Genomic DNA, 21,036 nt, shown 5'->3' with positions numbered 1-21,036 from the left:
TTTTTTTCACTCACGGAACATCGAACCCGAGGTTTTTTCATGAATTTGAGTTTCTTTTTGTTTAAACCGGAGTGCTGAAAGTAAACCACATTTAGTCTCACACAGTAACACGAGACACCTCAAAAAATGAAACAACCTCAACCCGATACAAGCTGTAAAAATGTCCTCTGTTTTTGTCACGTGTAGATGTGAATGTAGCTGCAAAGAGATGCTAATAATTGTGGGACGATGGCAGCTTTGGCACAGCTGGAGGACATCACCAATGGAAACATTCGGAGGGAGTGTGTTTTCAGAGATTCTAACTGACCTGCTTCCATATATGAGGGGCTTATTAGCTGCTTCAGAATGGCCTGGGCAATCATCTTGGAGCTCTGCGTGAAACTGGCCCGAGCCTTACATATACCCCATTTCCACCAACCCGATTTGGAGCCCGTTCCAGTTCTCGAACGTGATTTCAAACTGGTTATGTGTGTTTGTTTCCACCATCAAAAAAAGGTTCCAGGGCGCAAACTCTGGTTTAACCCAGGCAACGCAGAATACTTGGTTCTTCTGCACGTACTGTAATTTCACCCGTGGGCGGGTCGAAGCTGCAGACAATAAAAACAAGTATGGTGGCGAAGACGTAGAACATATCATATGAACGTTTTTTTCATATGTTTGAAAAACACACATTGTAACTACTTGTTTCCATTACACTCGCGGACAGCGACTCTGTGCGACTGTTCTTGCATGGAGTCGCCGTCTCCTTTTCCGTATTAACTGCAGTTTATGGATGCTCTCTTTTGGCATTAGCAGGAACATTGCTTGCAGCTTAGCAAGTTCTGCTGTCTCACTACCATGCTTTCCCTCGGCGATGTGTAGCACTGACTGGTAATGATTCATGCTTGGTTCCCAAAACTGGTGGAAACGCACGTCAGTGCTCAACAAAACACCAAATTTCGAAGGCAACTGGTTCCTTTGATGGAAAAATGCTAAGAGGGACACTAGAAAGACGATACTGGTGCCGGTTCAAGTGGTCACTACACTGGGATTACTTGCAACGGGTGCTTTTCAGAGGTCGGGTATTTCAGTTATCCCTGAGCTGTGCCATGCCAGCAACATGGGATGGCCTCATCCGTATGTTCCCTGGTAAATATAAAATTCCCATAAACTGTGGCTAAACAATCACAAATTTCCAAAACGTAATCAGAGCTATGACTGCACTCACAGTGCTATAAGGGCACCATCATAGATGAATTTGCTTTGATGAATAGAAAGCATCTACTATTAATGGGCAGATAGCTTTTTGAATGGACTCGGGCTCCCCCATTGCAACCCTTAAGTTGCGATGGGGGAGCCCATTGGAGGAAGGGGTTGTTAATATGGTTTGTGTTGTTTCTGTGTTTAAAAACAATACAACCTGTTTTTAAAAAACATTTTTAATTAAATAATGGGCAACTAATTTGTGATGAGCATACCAGGTTTACTATAATTCACTACAAATACACCTCATGGTGTGTAGACAAAGTCCCTCTGTGACCGCCACTACACCGTTGCCATGGTTTTTTGGACACATTGGGTGCATTGTAGGTATTTTTACTAATTTGCATATGTGTTCAGGGGAAGGAACAAGGCAGTCTATGTTGCACGTGGAGCTGCACCCAAAGAAAAGGTGTGCAGTGACATGTCTATGCACGGTTTATACATTTGATTTTGTTTTGTGCACCGGCAGTTTCTTTCTTTACAGGAATCATAGCGAACGTTGTCTCTGGTAATATCGAGAGTCATGTAACCAGTGCCTGAACAGCATCATTTTTCAACTTCATATACAAATGCACTGTGTTTCCATTTGCCAGTATTGTACAAATATGTTGTCATGTATACAGCTTTTCTCTTTATTCATTTCCTCTCAGCTCTCCAATAAACAAAACTTCAGAGTATTTCTGAACATGGAAATCATGTGGCTGATATTAACGTAGCTTGAATGAAAAGAAAGTAAGGGCGTAAACAGGCACAGAGATGGATGGGGGAATGGGAGGTGCCTCATCTTCAGTGTGAGTCATCCTCAGTGGAATCATTGTGACCTCCCACACGGACAACTGGTGGTAGAAAAGGTCAAGACTCTCAGTCAAATGCCAGAGTCCTGTGCACTTTCCTCACATCTTGCTATGTACTCATGCACACCTATGGTTTGTGTAGGAAGTGAATGAACACAAACTGTGTGTGTGTCCGGAAGCAGCTGGAGGGTGAGGTTGTGGGCTAAAACCCCAGCAGTGGTGGGCAGACCCAACCCGATACAGTGCGGTGTCTCGTTTCTAAAATTAAACAGTACAGTCTTCCTCGTGGCATAATGAAACAACCATAAGAACCTAAGTAGATTTCATTAGTTTGCCTTTGAGGCTTTGGACCTTATTGAGCAGCTTTGCTCAATAAGGTCCAGGAAAATTCTTTAGAATACATCAAAAGTGTTCTTCAGCATCTTGGAATACTCGAGGTTTAGAGCGTTTAGAGGGGAAAGGAAAGCACAGAACATGAAAATGAGAAGAATAGAGAAGAGAGTAGAAGACATCATATTAATATCTTGAGTTGATCAGTCATTTAATAACACAACTGGCAGTATTCAGAAGAGCTCTTCTTGCTTTGCTTTCTTGACTTTGTTTCTTGTGGGATGTTCCTAGAGGGTTGCATATTTCAAAGTCATTTATGTAAAGGAGTGGTTGTTTAAGTTCATCTCCACAAAAAACTCAGCGAATATCCATCATGTAATGATTTATATAAAGTAGCATCATCAGATGGTCTTTTGTTCTGTAACAGTGTTTCTTGAATGTGTCAACTGTTCACAAGCTGAGACAATAATGGGAAGACTGGTACATACCTTTATAAATTGCTCTCTCCTGTACTGAGTACTTAGAGGCCCATCTAACCCTAAAGTAGCACAGAAATGGTTTAGCAGGCAGAGACCTTTTACCATTTCTAAAATCACTGAATGATCAACACTACAGCTGTGCTTCTTTAAACTGTTCTTACAGTATGCTTTAAGAAAACAAAGTTCCTTTACTAATTCATCTGTGCACATATTGGACACACTGAAAATACAACTCCCACCTGAAAGCCTCTCCTGGGTTGCTGTACGGGCTGAAATTGGCTAAAATGTGAATTTCTATGGATACTGTTCGGAGGTAGTGGAGCTGCGGTAGAAAACATGAACTTAGCCAATATGGAGAGGCCCCAGTTCTGTTGACTGTTATGGTAGAGCACACCCTCATGTGTAATGACACTTGAATAAGCAATGTCCCATGAACATTCTAGAGTGATTTTTTTTCCAATTGTCTTTTGCTCCCCATCGTTTGAGACCATCTTAAACTAAAGTTAACTGAAGAAAATGTGCAAAATGTAGCGAATGTGCAATGTCAAAACAAAATTGATGTCATATTATGTCTTTGGTTCGCCATAACTAACAGTTGCCGAATCAACGTTGCAATGGCAATAAATAGTTGGTGCTGAATAATCCAGAATGAATCCATGTCAACAATGTGCATACAACTCAGTTACAAACCCCATTTTATAACTACTAAAACATTAAAGTCACCTCTCCTAACGATTTATTCTTATTTTTAGTTTAACGAATCAAACCAACAAGTCAATCTAATCACTGAGTCAAACTTTCTACACTTCAAACGCGTACATGGCACATTAAATAAAACATGCTGACTAGAACTCTTCAAAAACTACAAATAAGTCATGTACGCTACAATGCAAAACAAAATGTAGTTAACAGAATAATTTTACTTACCTTCGATGTCAGCATAGCAGCAGTTTGTCGGTTAACTTTCTGAAAGTAGTAGCAGACCGGTTACTTCAACATGCGCACATTGCGATGTACGACCCACAATCTCTGGGTACATTTTATGAGATATTTTTATGTTGCATTTGAATTTACCCATAATAATCGAATTAATTTGCTGCTTAATTTGAAAAGTTTGTACATGAAATGGTATTTCTTAAAGTGTTTGTATGAATTGTATTCACCATACTCCAAAATAATTTCTTTCAGTGTACCAAACATGCTTTGATAACTACGAGCCTAAGCTTACAAGGCAAATAATTCGATTTTCAGCTCCAAGAATCCATTTTACAAGTCTCTCACTTTTAAAGTTAATATAACTTATTAGGATAACTTATTTCTAATGGTGATCATGTTTCCATCACTGTTGGTTACAGGAGAGTAAACACAGAGTACACAGGAAAATTACGTTTCCAGAGTGCTGACATTTAAGCCGTCACTCTTACTAACTTTGGCTTTTCTGAACACTGGCAGGCCTCACATGACTCATCAATGTAGGAAGTGATCACTATGGTGTCATTTTTAACTAAGAATAAAACAATGTTCTCTTTAGCTCCAATACAAATCTGGAAACTTAATTAAGACATTCAGTATAATGCATACCCTGTAAAGGGTATGCATTATACTGCATACCCTTTATTATTATACTGCATTATACTGGTAAAAGTATTTTTTTATGAAAATCTGAAAAGTGTGGTGTGCATTATACCATGTAAAGCATGGTGGGGGCAGCATTATGCTGTGGTGATGTGTCTGTGACTGGGAGGCTGGTCAGAGCTCAATACAGGGATATCCTGGAGGATGTGAGAGACTTGAGACACTACAAGAACAGCGAGAGCTATAATGGAATGGTTCAGATAAAGCATCATCATGTATTACAATAGCCTAGTCAAAGGCCAAACCTATATCCAAATTTTTAATCAGTGGCAGGAAAAATAAAGTTCACACATACTCTAATCTGGTTGAGTTTGGGATATTTCAAAAGACAAAGTAAAACTTTAGTCTCTGGAAGTGCAAGGCTGTCAGAGGTCACCGGTGTAATTAAAAACTCCCCAACAACAGGGCACCAGGTGTGGATGAGATTTGGCCTGAGATGCTGAAGGCTCTGCCAACTGTGGGGGTGTCATGGCCTCTTCAATGTTGCATGGATGACTGGGACAACACCTTTGAAGTGGCAGGCTGAAGTGATTGGAAAGTGTGTTCCAATTATCAAGGGATCACACCTTTCAGCCTCCCTGTGAAAGATTACTCTGGGGTGTTGGAGAAGAGGCGCCGACTGATAGTCGAACCTCAAATCCAGTAAGAGCAATGTGGCTTTCGTCCTGCCCCTGGAACAGTGAACCAGATCTTTACCCAAGCAAAAATGCTGAGGGGGTCATGGGAGTCTGCTTCTTTGGTATACATGTGTTTTGAGGATCTGGAGAAGGCCTCTGACTGTGTCCCCTGAGGTATTTTGTCAAGGGTGCTGTGAGAGTATGGGGTATCTTGGTGGCTTTTAAGGGCTATCCAACTCTTGCAGGCCCAGAGCAAGAGCAGTGTCCTCATTCTTGGCACAAAGTTGAGCTTGTTAAAGTGCACGTTGGACCCTGCCTGGGCTGCCCCTTGTAACCAATCATATTTGGGCTGTTCATGGACAGGATCTCAGGGCATAGTCATGAAGAAGAGGTGTCTGGTTTGGGAACCTCAGAATCAAATCTTTGCTTTTCACAGATGATGTGGTTCTTTTGCCTTCTTCAGGCGATGACCTCTGGCATGCACTTGAGAGGTTTTATAATGAGTTTGAAGTGGTTGGGATCAGAGTCAACTCATCTAACTCTTATGCCATAGGTCTTGACCAGAAAAAGGTGGTCTGTTCCTTCTGGGTTGGGTGTCAGTCTCTGCCTCAAGCAGAGGGGTTTAATTATTTTGGTGTCTTTCAATTTACCTGGACTTCTATATTGTGACCCTCACCTATGGTCATGAGATTTGGATCATGACCAAAGGAACAAGATCCCGGATACAAGTGGCCGAAATGAGCGTCCTCCAGAGTGTGGATGGACATAGCTTCAGAAATAGGATGAAGAGTTTCGTCATCCAGGGGGAGCTCAAGGTAGAGCTGCTGGTTCTTCGCATCGAAAGGAGCCAGTTGAGGTAGTTCGGGGATCTGATCGCCCCCTGGTCACCTCCCTTTGGAGGTTTTCCAGGAGGGAGGGAACCCCGGGAACATCTAGAACTCCCTGGAGGGACCATATATCCCATCTGGCCTGAGAATGAGCTGGAGGATGTCACTGGGGCTCCCTCCTGGTTCACCCATGACCCGATCTTTGATAATTGGAATATAATGGATGATCTGCAGCTGTAATTGCAGAAAACGCTAGTCCTTTGAATTGTTGAACCGTGGAGGCAGAGTACATTGGCATGCCATTCTTTTTAGAATTGCTTATGTTTTCCACAAACTTTAACTTTATGTGCTACTTTGTGTTAGTCTATTACATGAAAGTGAAATGAATTGTATTAATGTTTGTGGTTGTAATATAACAAAATGTGAAAAGTTTCATGTTTTAGCCACAAGGAAAACAACAGTGGAAAATCATGAACAATGGCATGACTTCTGAACCAATAGCTCATCAAAGTTTAAAAGGTCTTCATTTCTAACTTCCTGTAGCTGTGAGTTGCGCTGCATTTTTAGGACAAGAAAAGCATATGGTGATTCAATTACAGCTCTCTTTGTTCCATGCTAATATACAATATTATATTCTACCAATCTAGATGCTAAAAAAGAGAAGAAGAAAGATTTGAATGCTATCAGGGTAAATTCATATATTGGGTGAAGAAAATTGTTTCCCTACTCCTTTTAAACAGAATAAAAGCTTTTTAAATGTAACAAAATTGTGAGGGGTTGCAAGGTAACTGCCTTGAGAAAAATATCTTCATGTTAACCATGGACTGGTCGCTCTTCTCTGAAGCTCCTACTAGAAATGTTCATTAATCCCGGCAGGTTCAGGACTATGTGTCCTGACTAATTAACAGTCCATGGATATCTGAGCAGAGAGTTTGGCAGCTGCTGGGTAGCAGGCAGCTGGAGCCTGCCTGCTTCCTCTTATTTCGTGTGCATAACCATGGTGACGAGTTGTACTTGCACAACCCAGTTTGAATGCAGGGAAGGCAGATAGCTCATATCACACTCCGTTCTTTTTGTCTGACCACCTTTAGCTGATCTGTGTCACATTCTGTCAGACGCATTAGTTCCAGCTGATTTATATTTATGACAGCCGTCATCTCTCTGTTTTTCTAAATGGGGGAAATATTTACCATCACTGTCAATGGTGAGAGAGTGTACTCAGCTTTATTCCTGCCCCTCTCATTTATTCTCATCGATGCATCTTCAAAACATTCAATGAACCCGTTAACCAAGTAATTACAATACAATTGGTCTGCTGCTCTGTTTAAATCCTCTTAATGATAGGGTTAGAGAGAATATGTGCACCCACTGTGTGTGAATAAAACAAAAAGCAAAGTGAAAAGGAATCTGTCATAACATTGGAAATGGTAGAACCACATTTAGCTTTAATTTGATTATGCTGTCCTTAATTGTATTGTGTAGTACTTTTGGGACACTCATGTTTACAATGTAATTCTGCAAAATTAATATTTGTGGGATCACATTAATCACACCCATCGTAATAATTCATCATCCCATTGTGGAGCCACTGCTTCTCCACATTGAAAGGAGTCAGTTGAGATGGCTGGACATCTGATCAGGATGCTTCCAAGGAGTCCTTAGGGAAGACCCAGAGCTTTCTGACCAGAACATCCCTTTTGGCCTGGGGACATCTTGGGATCCCTCAGAAGGAGCAGCGGGTGTCACCTGAGGATTGGGGTTTGCTCTCGGACCTGTTAGCCCCATGACTGATTTTGGATAAGTGGAAGACTATGGAGGACGGCTGAATGGCTATAAATAAATGAAAGAATAATGATTAATCCAGTCCAATTAATTGTCGAGAAAACAACACCTACGCAAATGACAAACTATTTTTTACATCAGCCTATCTGCATGCCTGCATTTTGGTGCTTGTGTGTTCTCATAATATTTGGAGTCGTGTATTCTCTAGTTAAACACGCTGCTTGACTCCACTGTGTTTGGACACCTGAACAGCCCTCTGGCCCCCTCTTGTGGTCCTATGCAGACATCACAAGTAAAAGAGGAGAGCAGTGACTCGCCGCCAAGTTGGCGCACACGTCAGAGTGAAACCTGTACTGGTGAGTGGACGTGTACTGTCGGCGTCAGGCGGTTCCCGGATGTGCAGAACACAAACATGGACCGGGTGGTGGTGGAAGTCCCGATCAGCAACGGTGAGATTTCACGCCTGAAACGTCTCTGGAGGTCTAATGCCAACATGTCCTTCTGTGCAGTCGCCTCTGTCTACTTAGGCACAGTTGCTCCTCCTCCTCTGACGCAGTGAAGGTGCTGCTGCGTGCTCCGTACTGGCTGTTGTTCACGTTGTGTTCCTACACGGTTGGATCTGCAGCTCGGTTATACAGAATACAGAGCTGCTACTATCTGTCAAACATGATCCGTTACTTTGATTCTTTCACTACTTATGTAGTGCTAAGTTGTTATAACATTCGTAGAAAGGGCCAAAATAAAGCTTTTCTGATTGGACTCCCTTCTAATTTACATTAGTAAAGTTTTAGTCTGGATCAAAGCCAGTAAATGTATTTTTGTAGGCTTTTCATTTATGATCCTCATATGATCTATGACTATACCATTTTTTTAAGTTACCATTTTATTTACAGTAAATTGAGATTAGCTTTACCTTGCAAAAGTATTCATACCCTTTCACATTTTTTCACAACTCAATCACAAATGTAATGTATTTTACTGGTATTTTATATGACAGACTAAGACAGAGTAGTGCACAAACGTTATATGGAATGAAACAAATACATAGTTTAACCTTTTTTACTAATAGTAATCCTAAAAGTGCATTGTGCATTTGCATTCAGCCTAGAATTAAATGCCTTGTAGAAGCAAATGTTTTATTTTCAGTTTTGTTTGGGTATGTCTCTGCCAGCAATACATTTGAGACTGTAATTTCTGCTCATTCATCTTTAAAAAATAGCTCAACCTTATTTAGATTAGATGAAGGGTGTTTGGGAACCTCAATTTTCAAGTTGTGCCACAAGTTCTTAATTGGACTTAGGTCTGGATTTTGACTGGGCCATTTTAACTGATGAATCTGCTTTGATCTAAACCATTCAATTTTAGCTTAGTCTGTGTGCTTTTGGTCATTGTCCTATAGGAAGGTGAACTTCTGCTCCAGTCTCTTACAGGTTTTCTTCCAGGTTTGCCCTGTATTTAGCTCCACCCATCTCGCATTTAACTCTGACCTTCTTCCCTTTCCTTGCTGATGAAAAGCATCCCCACAGCATCATATAGCCGCCACTACCTTGTTTCATGTGGGGATGGTATATTCCCTGTAATGTGTGGTGTTAGCTTTCCACCACAAATAGGATTTGAATCCCGGCCAAATAGTTTTATGTTGGCCTACATTCTCTGACCAAAGCACTTTATTCCACATGTTTACCTCGCTCTTTACATGCCTTCTGGTGAAATGCAGACAGGCGTCTTATGTCTATGAGTATATGACTAATGGTTGTCCTTCTGATACATTCCCCCACCTGAACTGTGGATGTCTACACTCCTCCAGAGTTACCATGGCATCTTGGCTGCTTCTCTAGTTAGTACTCTCCTTGCCGTTCCCGTCCCTGCTGAAGAGAGTATTATCCGCTACCAGTATATTTCGTGGGGTTTAATAGCGTGTTAAGAGTGTGAAGTTGCTCTATTGCAAAGCATTGTATAAAGACCATAAAAAAGGTCCTGTTTTCAGACATTTTTATGTATCTTTATGTATATTGTAATCCTTTCTGTCTCTAACTTCAGGGTTTTCTATCTCCTGCCCTCCCACAGTGCCCCGAAAGCGTCAGGTGCGTTTCTCAGCGAGACATGACATCATCCTTTTGAGAGAGGTTATCACCCAGAACCCCTTAGGATCCAAAGAGCCAGGTGGGTTTTTTTTCCTTAAAAGCGCTAGTTTACCATAAACACAGACAATTATCAAACAGCAGCTCATGCATAATATCTAAGGCTTAGATCTGCTGTCATTCACCCTGACAGGGCGGATGTGGGCCCGTATTGGGGAGAACATCACTGCAGCCCTCCAGGAGGAGAATTTTGAGGTAGATGCCAGGAGATGTAGGGAGAGGACCATGTTGCTGCTAGACTACTACAAGAAACAAGATTTTCCCAGGCTGCGCAGGTTGGTTCTTTTAACACCGACAATAAGTATAATGTTTGATGAGAGAACATCAGCCCAGTGCTGGATGTATCTTCACTTCAACATGTTCTTAAACTCAAGACTACTTGACCGTCTATGTTTTTCTTTAACTCAGGTTTGGAACAGAGAAGCTATATGCTCAAAAGGAAGATTTGCTTCACGAGGTGTTGGAACTTGAGGCTGAGAAAGGGCTGCTGGTCAGTGGTGAAGGTTCCAAGTACCAGGTGAGGAACAGTGGAACCATGATAATGAAGGGGAGACATTTTGATCAGTTTGCAGTGCTGCCTTACAGTAAGAAGAAAAGTCCTACGTTCTGAAGTGCCAAGGCCCCTAACTTCTTGCGCCTGTAGAGTTGGGGTATTCTTTCTGTTTCTTCTATGTACTTAGCTTAGGCCTTACAGCTCAAAAATATCCATGTTAGGTTTATAATGCCAAAATGGTCGGAACTCAAATACAACTGGCTGGACAAAACATAAGGTTTGACACTAAAATTTACTGAATTTAAAGTTAAATAATGTTAGATTCACTTAGCTTTTTACACTTTCTAAATTATGGCAACTTTTTTTTCATCAGATAAAAGTAACTGGAATTCTTAAAAAATAGACAAATTCAGCCTGATTTCTGTACTTCTTGTTGGGACGGGTTTCAGGAAGTAGAGACACAAAAAAGTGTTGAGTTACTCAATGCTGAGTACAGACAAGCTGTGGAAATAAAAGGAATTCATTAATGAGAAAAGAGTAGAATAACCCTTTATTTCCTCTTTATGGGGGAGATTTCAGTGTATCATTAGCAAAGTGACAGGCAAATGGAGGTGCAGATGATACACAAATATAATATAATTTTTATTAAAATAAACAATAATAAAAAGGAGAAGCTGCACATTTGCAACAAAAATACAAGTTCAGAAGAGTCATACAATTATGAATAAACAACAGATGTAGAACTTTTATTGGCACATGTTAAAATATTCTTGGAATTGTTTTTATTAGACATGGGCTATTATGAGATTCACACAGGATGATGGTGTGTTTTTAATGATATCCCTGTAAAGTTAAATGTTAAAATACAGTTTATTTATCATATTGGCTTTTTTGATTCATAGAATTAAGCAAAATCATAGAATAATCACTTCCTACATTTTTTAAAAACATTAGCCAGCTCCTCCAGTAGCCAACCTGCATCCAGCTGCTTCATAAACATGCCACTCGTAGCTCATCACCTATCCTTTTTAAAGTGTTATTGTCCCTTGTAGACTACTGCTGCAAATTCAACTTCAACTGCTTGTGTTTTTAATGTAGTGTTGTTCACGTATCTGTCCTACTAATGCCAGTTGGTACATATTCCACACATAACAAACATCTTGTTGGAAGCACGTTGCTGCCATCTACTGGTGGCAGTTATGCCCAAATTTAACTTATTTTGCCGATTGGCCAAAATTCCACAAATAATATCTACTATTACTAATACTACTAATATTAAAATGAACAATTTAAGGAATTTAGAATCTGTTTGACAGCAAAAATGAAAACAATATATTGTTATATGTAATTGTAAATAAATTAGGACAGTTAAGGTGAAGAGTTGAAGTATTTTAGCGCTAAAGCTGTAAAAACTGGCAATTGTTTAAACAACTGAATACCTGAATTTGTTCTTGTTATTAGCGAGTAAAAAGTTAACAGTCGTCTTACAGCCAGCTCGTGAGCAGTTTGCAGCAGCAGGTGGGTGAGGGGCTATAAGCTCCATACAGACAGAGAAAACTGTCTCCTTCACTTGTTATGGACGGTCATTAAATAGACTTTAAATCACAGGAATGAACTAAGGAAAACTTTTTATGTTTTGAAAAAATTACTTAAAAAACTGTTGTATACCTCAATATCCAAAGCTAGCTCATCCTTTTCATCCTTCTCTGACATCTTTCTGTTCTCTAAGGACAACAGCGGATGTTTTAAAAGCAAAACCTAATTTTTGTTTGTAAAGCTTATTTACTTGGCAGTTTAGTTTTAGTGTGGGGATCATTTTGACTTTCACTTTCAGGATGAAGAGCGAAGGAATCATCTCATCGAGGAACTAACTTCTACAGAACCAGACAAACCTGACGTCACACGGATGCCCCCTGCAGGTAATATAGCTTCACTGCACTTTACATCACATTTTACAACGGTGGCCAAAACATCTTTACTTGGTACATTTAAAAAACGTTATAGAGACACATTGAAATGGTTTAGTAATTTAATATGACTTTGTACAAAAAAATTGATGCGATGCATTCATCTGCAGCAGCATAGAGGGTGGCAGTGTGTTGCACAAAATCCAGTGTTTAAAGAACTTTAACATTTCCAAAGCTTTCAACTTCAGGGTTTGATTGAGGCACCTATGTATCTATTTTATACTTCTTCCTTAGACATTACTGTGTTTCCTTTTTCTCACAGTTACAGAAGCAGAGGAAGAGCGTGAGCACATGGCAGAGCTTTCAGTGGCCCCCACAGCCAAGCGGGCCTGCCAGTGTTGCTGCCAGACCTACTCGGAGATTCTGAGCTTTCTGGAGAAACGCTCAGAGGCGGAGCAGCGGCTCCAGGAGGAGGAGCTTTCTCTGCGTCGAGAGGAGCTAGAGATTCAGAGGAGTGGGATTTCCTTTGATGATTTTAAATCCAGCTCTGGATTAACAAAAAGGGGGGTTCAAAGATCTGTTCATGCTGTTTAAATAAGCTCACTTGCAGGGCTGGCCCAAGGTCTTATGGGGCCTTAAGTAGAATTTGATTTGGGGGCCCTCTTCCTGTTAAGAACATCACCACCACTAACAGTGTTTCAATGCAGTTTTGGTGGAATCTGGGTGAGGGGGCCAAATGTAAGCCTAAACAAAACTAGAGATAAATGGTTATTATTTGCTGAGATGTATTTGTAAACAAACAATCTTTTGATATCTCTCTATGCTGGAACCATTGAATCAAATTGAATAATGTTAGATCTATGGTCTGGATTAAAATTCAAGTATTTATGTGAGGCCCCTGATGGTTTGGGTGGCCCTAAGCAGTGGCTTAGTTTGGTTTGCCTTGGGTTGGCTCTGCTCACTCATCACCTCCTTCATTGTTACTGGAGCCAAAACAAATGTGGTTTGTCAGTAAACAATCATTTGTTATTCTTCATTTCAGGTAAGATCGCTCTGGAGAGAGAACGTCTAGAAGCGGAGAGAAAAGATAGGGAACGGAGGTTTGAGCTGGAGAGCCAGGAGAGGCAAGTCATTTTGGACCTGCTGAAAGATAAGGTGCTGAAAGGCTGAAAATGAGAAACCACCACCTGCAGTGTGAGTGGGTGGGGAGAAATATGGAGGGCGGTGCAAGCTGGATTGAAGAGGAAGGAAGACCTCAAAACTAGAAGTGAGAAGATCAAAGAGAGGAACAGTGAGCTGAGATCAAGGGCAGGAATGTTCTGTTGCCTTGGCCTCTCTAAACATAACTAGTTAGCTTGTTGCTACAGGAATTGCTCATGTTATAAAATGATAAAATCATGAGTTTCTGGAACTGGATGCTTTCCAGTCACAGCCTTTCTGAATTGTGAGAGAATTTAGTAGGTGATGTAAAGCTGACCCAACAGTGCAGAGATATTACAGACAGAAATTTGTAAAAGGTCTCTGTACAAACTCTTTTATTTATTAAAACATTACACATAACTTTTATTAAGTTATGGAACGAGTGGGTCAGGTATATTAAACCTTTACAACCAGATTTTGTTGAGGCCACTTAAGTATAGAAAAGGATGTAACAAAATTTAATCCCATCCTATGTTTTATGTTTGTGGTAAATACATGTACCGGTATGTACTTTGATGTTTTGTTTATTAGATTGTGGGTTTTTTTGGCTTTTTTCTTTTCTCTTTTTTCAGGGCTTTTTGTGCACACACTTTATCCCTTCCTATTCATCCTGTGTTTTGTTCTTACTTTGTTTATGGAAGGGGATGGAGGGAAAAGAAAGTGGGTATGATGTTGACATGCTTTTACCGCTGTATTTATTGATGTATTCCACTTTTAAAATAAAAAATTAGAAAACAAACAACAACAAAAAAATTGCACATAGGTTGCTGGATTTGTGGACAAGAACTGGGGCTGTGTTATCATAAGAGGGAGCTGTTGAGTTGAGGTGAAAGTATATTAAATGTCTATTTTTTTATTTCCTGTGGCAGACATATATATTTTAATCTGAAGACTTCATATTTGTGCTACCTGTTGCTGTTCACACTCCTTTGAATAACATATTGCCAATGGTTGCCAATGCGTTTGTTATAAGGAAAGTGTTACCATCAACTTGAAGATAAATTTTTCACCTATTTGTCTTATTTCTCTGAAAATGGTTGGAGATGCTGGTTCTCTAGTTAATTAGAGACAATAACTCCTCCTATGTTCCATCGTAGTTCCACCATAATTGTCAATTAGGAACAACAAATCCACTGTGGATGCTATGTCCTTTTCTCTCTATCTTCATACAAATTAAAAATATTTCTAAACTGACTTACCACATAGAGATGTTGAGAAACATTTCAAATAGTTTAGATTCAGTGAAATCTCTTCTGGTGTCCCTCAGAGTTGAAAGTTTAGTCACCTGCTGGTTGCTCCCATTACTGCATACCTACACACAGCACTTTGCAAAAGTATTCAGACCCTTTGAACTTTTCTACATTATGTCACATTACAACTGAAAATGTCCTTGTACTTTTTTTGCGTCCTTGACATTTCTTCTAAATTACCTTACACATAGAACCAAATTGGACTAGCTGAAGGCACTTGGAAATCCCTACCCGATAAACTTTTAAAGGAAAGCTCAGAATGCTGAGCTCTCGTTCTGAAGAGCATTTGGACAGACTGTAAATTGGACTATCTCTAACATATGTCTTACTACCTCAAAATGAACAATATTAGTGGCATTAGCCCCCTCCTTGAACCGCCACCTTAACGTGGTGGAGGGGTTTGAGTGCTCAAATGATCCTAGAGGCTATGTTGTCTGGGGCTTAAATGCCCCTGGTAGGGTCTCCCATGGAAAACAGGCTCTAGGTGACAGGTCAGACAAAGAGCGGTTCAAGAACCCCTCATGACGACAATTAAATTGAGGCACGTGACGGTGCCCGGTACGGCGGAGCTGGGGTCTCACCCTGGAGCCAGGCCTGGGGCCGGGACTCGTCGGAGAGCGCCTGGTGGGTGGGTTGCTCCTCGCAGGACCCAGCCGGGCCAAGCCCGAACGAGAGACATGAGGCCATCCCCCAGTGGGCCCACCACCTGCAGGGGGAACCGCGAGGGGCCGGTGCAAAGAGGATTGGGCGGCGGACAAAGGTGGAGACCTCGGCGGCCCGATCCCCGGATGCTTAGGCTGGCTCTAGGGACGTGGAATGTCACCTTGCTGGGGGGGAAGGAGCCTGAGCTTGTGCGGGAGGTCGAGAGATATCGACTAGAAATAGTCTGGCTCACCTCCACGCTCGGCGTGGGCTCTGGAACCCATCTCCTTGAGAGGGACTGGACTCTCTTCTACTCTGGAGTGGCCCATGGGGAGAGGCGGCGGGCTGGGGTGGGTTTGCTTGTTGCCCCCCAGCTCAGCTGTCTCGTGTTGGGGTTTACCCCGGTGGATGAGAGGGTCGCATCCCTGCGCCTTCGGGTTGGGGACAGGTCGCTGACTGTCGTTTCGGCCTATGGGCCGAGCGGTAGTGCGGAGTATCTGGCCTTCTTGGCATCCCTGTCAGGGGTGCTGGATAGTGCCCCTCCCAGGGACTCCATTATTCTGCTGGGGGACTTCAACACCCACATGGGAAACGACAGTGACACCTGGAGAGGCGTGATCGGGAGGAATGGCCTCCCCGATCTGAATCCGAGTGGTGTTTTGTTACTGGACTTCTGTGCTAGACACAGATTGTCCATAATGAACACCATGTTCAAACATAAGGGTGTCCTTCAGTGCCCTTGGCACCAGGACACCCTAGGCAGGAGGTCAATGATCGACTTTGTTGTCGTATCATCAGACCTTCGGCCGCATGTTTTGGACACTTGGGTGAAGAGAGGGGCTGAGCTGTCCACTGATCACCACCTGGTGGTGAGTTGGATCCGCTGGGGGAGGAGAAAGCTGGAGAGACTAGGCAGGCCCAAGCGCATAGTGAGGGTCTGCTGGGAACGTCTGGCGGAGCCCTTGGCCAGGGATGTATTCAACTCCCACCTCCGGAAGAGCTTTCACCAGATTCCGGGGGATGTTGGAGACATAGAGTCCGAGTGGACCATGTTCTCCGCATCTATTGTCGATGCTGCTGCCCGTAGCTGCAGCTGTAAGGTCTGTGGTGCCTGTCGCGGCGGCAATCCCCGAACCAGGTGGTGGACACCGGCAGTAAGGGACGCTGTCAAGCTGAAGAAGGAGTCCTATCGGCTGTGGTTGGCTTGTGGGACTCCTGAGGCGGCTGACGGGTACTGTGAGGCCAAGCGTGCTGCGGCCCGGGTGGTGGCAGGGGCAAAAACCCGGGCCTGGGATGAGTTCGGTGAGGCCATGGCGAGGACTACCGGTTGGCCTTGAAGCTATTCTGGCAAACCGTCCGCTGCCTCAGGAAGGGGACGCAGTGCTTTGCCAACACTGTTTACAGTGGGGTTGGGAGGCTGCTGACCTCAACTGAGGACATTATCGGCCGGTGGAAGGAGAACTTCGAGGATCTCCTCAGTCCTGCCATCACGCATTCCCTGGTGGAAACAGAGGCTGGGGACTTGGGGTTGGACTCTTTCATCACCCAGGCGGAGGTCACCGAGGTGGTTAAAAAGCTCCGCGGTGGCAGGGCTTCGGGGGTGGATGAGATCCGCCCTGAGTACCTCAAGTCTCTGGATGTTGTGGGGCTGTCATGGTTGACACGCCTCTTCAACATTGCGTGGCGGTCGGGGACAGTGCCTTTGGACTGGCAGACTGGGGTGGTGGTCCCCCTTCAAATGAAGGGTGACCGGAAGGTGTGTTCCAACTACAGGGGGATCACACTCCTCAGCCTCCCTGGTAAGGCCTACGCCAGGGTATTGGTGAGGAGAGTCCGGCCGATAGTTGAACCTCGGCTTCAGGAGGAGCAGTGTGGTTTTTGTCCCAGCCGTGGAACACTGGACCAGCTCTTTACCCTCTACAGGGTACTCGAGGGTTCATGGGAGTTTGCCCAACCAGTCTACATGTGTTTTGTGGACCTGGAGAAAGCATTCGACTGTGTCCCTCGTGAAGCCCTGTGGGGGGGGGGGGTGCTGCAGGAGTACGGAGTTGGGGGCTTTTTATTAGGGGCCATCCGATCTCTGTACAAGCGGAGCAGGAGTTTGGTTCCGGCACTAAGTCGGACCTGTTCCCGGTGCATGTTGGACTCTGGCAGGGCTGCCCTTTGTCACCGGTCCTGTTCATAACTTTTATGGACAGGATTTCAGCCAAGGGCCGGAGGGGGTCTGGTTTGGGGACCAGAGGATTTCGTCTCTTCTTTTTGCAATGACGTGGTCCTGCTGGCCCCCTCTAGCCAAGACCTACAGCATGCACTGGGGCGGTTCGCAGCCGAGTGTGAAGCGGCTGGAATTAGGGTCAGCTCCTCCAAGTCCAAGGCCATGGTTCTCGACTGGAAAAGGGTGGCTTGTCCTCTTCAGGCTTGGAGGGGAGTTCCTGCCTCAAGTGGAGGAGTTTAAGTATCTTGGGGTCTCGTTCACGAGTGATGGAAGAATGGAGCAGGAGATCGACAGACGGATCGGTGCGGCTGCCGCTGTAATGCGGGCGCTGTGCCGGTCCATTGTGGTGAGGAGAGAGCTAAGCCGAAAAGCGAAGCTCTCGATTTACCGGTCGGTCTACATTCCTACCCTCACCTATGGTCATGAATGTTTGGTCATAACCGAAAGAACGAGATCCCGGATACAAGCGGCTGAAATGAGCTTCCTCCGTAGGGTGGCTGGGCACTCCCTTAGAGTTAGGGTGAGGAGCTCGGCCATTCGGGAGGGGCTCGGGGTAGAGCCGCTGCTCCTCCACATCGAAAGGAGCCAGTTGAGGTGACTCGGGCATCTACACCGGATGCCTCCTGGACACCTTCCTCGGGGGGGTTCCAGGCACGTCCCACCGGGGGCAGGCCCAGGGGATGGCACAGGACCCGCTGGAGGGACTATGTCTCTCGGCTGGCCTGGGAACGCCTTGGGCTCCCCCCGGAGGAGCTGGATGAGGTGTCTGGGGAGAGGGACGTCTAGGTGTTTCTGCTGAGCCTACTGCCCCCGTGACCCAGTCCCGGATAAGTGGAAGACGACGAGTACGAGTTCCATTACTCTTGTTGTATGACTTCAAGTACTAAGTTGATTTCATGTCTCCATGTTACGGATGTGCAGCTGTCTGTTGAGCCTCTTCTGATAGCAGGTCTAGAGGGGCATTAGTAAATGTGAAATCGAAAATGTCTGACTACAGAGAAGGAGTGTCGGCAGTGGGAAGTGGGAGATTTTTTTAGGTTTGGAAAAAAAAGCTAACAAAGGTTTAGGTGCGACCTGTTAGTCACCTGGGATCTCTCTGTGTTATTTGGTTGTTAAAGGCAAGTACATAGGCTACTTATTTTCTTCTCAGTCTAAAGGCAAACATGTTGGGTTAACTGACTCTTCTAAATTTGTTCTGAAAGTGACCAGGTGTTTGTTTGCTAAAAACTTCCTGAAGCAACTATAGTACTGCATGATTATATAAATACAGTCCAGCATCAGTCACCCAGAGCTCATTTTAATATAGGTGTGAATAAACACTCCCTGTGACTCATTTGTGACTCCTCACAATTTTTAAGTTTTCCAGAATGTCTAGGAACACGTAATTGGTTATCCATGACTTCTTGCTTCTCCGAAGGTTGAATATGACACATGACAAGTACTGTATGTGGCAAAAAAAAACCTCAGGACCTCTAGTTAAGGAAATGTGATGCTATGGGCATGTTTCTCTTCCAAAGTAACTAGAATGTTTGTTGGAGTGCATAACATCATGAGTTCTTTGACATACCAGGGATGTTTTTAATTAAAACATGGGGGGTTGTGCCAGGAAACTAAAAATGGCTCATCACTGGGTGATTAAAGTGGAAAATGATCCCAAACATTTGGTCAAATGAAAAGAGATGTTTCACCAGTTACAAAATTAACATTTCATTGTCATCACAGCCCCCAGACCCAAATCCTTTTGAAAATCTGTGAAGTCAGATAAAGAGAAGAGAACATAAGAGAGGGACCAAAACTGTGGATGATCTCAAGCAGTCTAAATTTGTTGCTACAAGGGCCAAAATTGTTAAGTTGAAAGTACTAGCAGGCAACAAAAACCTGTTTGTTTTTTAAATGCAAAAACAATTTTAAAATTTGGCATTTTTACTGGCTCAACAATAAATATTTAAATCAAAGAAACAAAGTAATCTGACTTTTGTAGAAAAGGAATTTAAAATCATTGTAGATTGAAAACATAAAAGTGTTTTGCGCATTTGCCCTATTTAAAAAAACACATTCCAATGTCTTAAATTTTTTGGGTCAACTGTTCTCAGTTTTGTTCATCCAGAACTTTTTTCATGTATTCTCAACAACAAGGATAAATGGTTCAGCTTTGAACACCACTTGGTCACAGCATTGCATGATGTTCTGTACTTATTGTGACTACTGTATATGTGTTGAGACAATATTTAATAACATTTGAAAAAATACTATTTACATTTTTGGGAGGTAAACTCTCTACAATGAGTTATATGTGGTGGCTCATGGATAGAATGAAAAGCATATTTGCCATATCCCAAATTCGGTGTAGTGAAGAAACTTGGACTATCGCAAATGATTCAGAAGAAGCATTTGTTCTCTTGCGCAAATTGATGAATACTGGTTGGAATCCATATTAGTTTGTCTTAAGCTCCTGAATAAATGATACCAAGTTCAAGTTAAAGTGGAAATGCAGTTATTATTATCACAGTAAGCTGCTAATTCTACCTTTCTGGGAATATAAAGGGTAAAAAAAACATTTATTCAAATAAATGTGTATTATAGGTCAGCTGAAAAGGGTAGGGACCATAAAAAGATGTGGGTTTATGTGACAGATATTTTTGTTTATGTGGTCTGGTTGATAGTCTATGTATGGACTCTTTAAACCTTGGAGGAAAATGTATGCTGAACAGAGTTAAAAGTTAATAACAAACATACAGATTTGATGAGTAATCTGTTGGAATTCAACCATTAATCAGATCAGTCCATCATTGATCTTTTTAACAGCATTAAACATTGGGCTGTATTATATACATTTGTCTCTTGTACTAAGGTAGTTTTTCACCTTTAATCTATGTATTTTAAATAATACAAAGACATTTTAAGTAATTCCTCCTAGTTGGTCACTATGGGAACTTATGACTTCCTGGAAACAACCACTGGGGCCCCGCAAGGGAACATGCAGAGTTCTCTGCTCTTTTCACTTTACATACATGACTGCAAGCAAACTTATAGTACAAATCCTATCATCAAATTTGCAGATGACCCTAATATACTTTAAATACAAGATGTGGGCAACTTTGCCTACGGAGGTGAGATCTGAACAATACCAGAAAGGTACAAATAGTCTGGTACTTACTGTAACATCTCTATACCCAAAAAGTTGACTATTGACTTCAGGAGAGGTAGAGAAGGGTTAGGGTTGGGGACCTCATCCCTACAGATCAGCAGCAGTTCAGCTGAAAAAGTGTCCTCCTTTAAATTTCTGGACCCATAGGGTCTCACATGGACTTTGAACAACTGAAGGTTTTAGGTCAAAGCTGACTGGTATTTGGAGCTATAATAACTTCAGCCACCTTGACAACAATCCCAGTTCCATCTGAAGTAGAGTACCCCTAGAGCATGATTCTGCCATTGCCATCTTTCACTCTGGATATGGTGTTCTTTCAGTGATGCTCAGTGTT

The 21,036-nt window shown here is 42.8% G+C and overlaps 1 protein-coding gene across 1 annotated transcript; it reads left to right on the top strand.

Moving 5' to 3' along the window:
- The first annotated feature begins 8,026 nt into the window (after positions 1-8,026).
- On the top strand, positions 8,027-14,641 carry si:dkey-45d16.4 (trichohyalin). The gene is made up of 7 exons (XM_047366063.1): positions 8,027-8,155; positions 9,774-9,869; positions 9,981-10,122; positions 10,256-10,364; positions 12,175-12,259; positions 12,570-12,761; positions 13,290-14,641. The coding sequence occupies exons 1-7, from the start codon at positions 8,119-8,121 to the stop codon at positions 13,415-13,417; spliced, it is 789 nt and encodes a 262-aa protein (XP_047222019.1). The 5' UTR covers positions 8,027-8,118; the 3' UTR covers positions 13,418-14,641.
- Positions 14,642-21,036: the final 6,395 nt, after the last annotated feature.

This window comes from Girardinichthys multiradiatus, chromosome 5, assembly GCF_021462225.1.
Source record: "Girardinichthys multiradiatus isolate DD_20200921_A chromosome 5, DD_fGirMul_XY1, whole genome shotgun sequence".
NCBI lineage: Eukaryota > Metazoa > Chordata > Actinopteri > Cyprinodontiformes > Goodeidae > Girardinichthys > Girardinichthys multiradiatus.
This window is presented reverse-complemented; position numbering and strand designations above follow the sequence as displayed.

Coding starts and splice junctions, on each gene's coding strand:
- si:dkey-45d16.4 (XM_047366063.1), top strand. CDS start 8,119: ATGGACCGGGTGGTGGTGGAAGTCCCGATCAGCAACG. Junction 10,365..12,174: donor GTGAAGGTTCCAAGTACCAG/GTGAGGAACAGT, acceptor TTTCACTTTCAG/GATGAAGAGCGAAGGAATCA. Junction 12,762..13,289: donor GGAGCTAGAGATTCAGAGGA/GTGGGATTTCCT, acceptor TCTTCATTTCAG/GTAAGATCGCTCTGGAGAGA.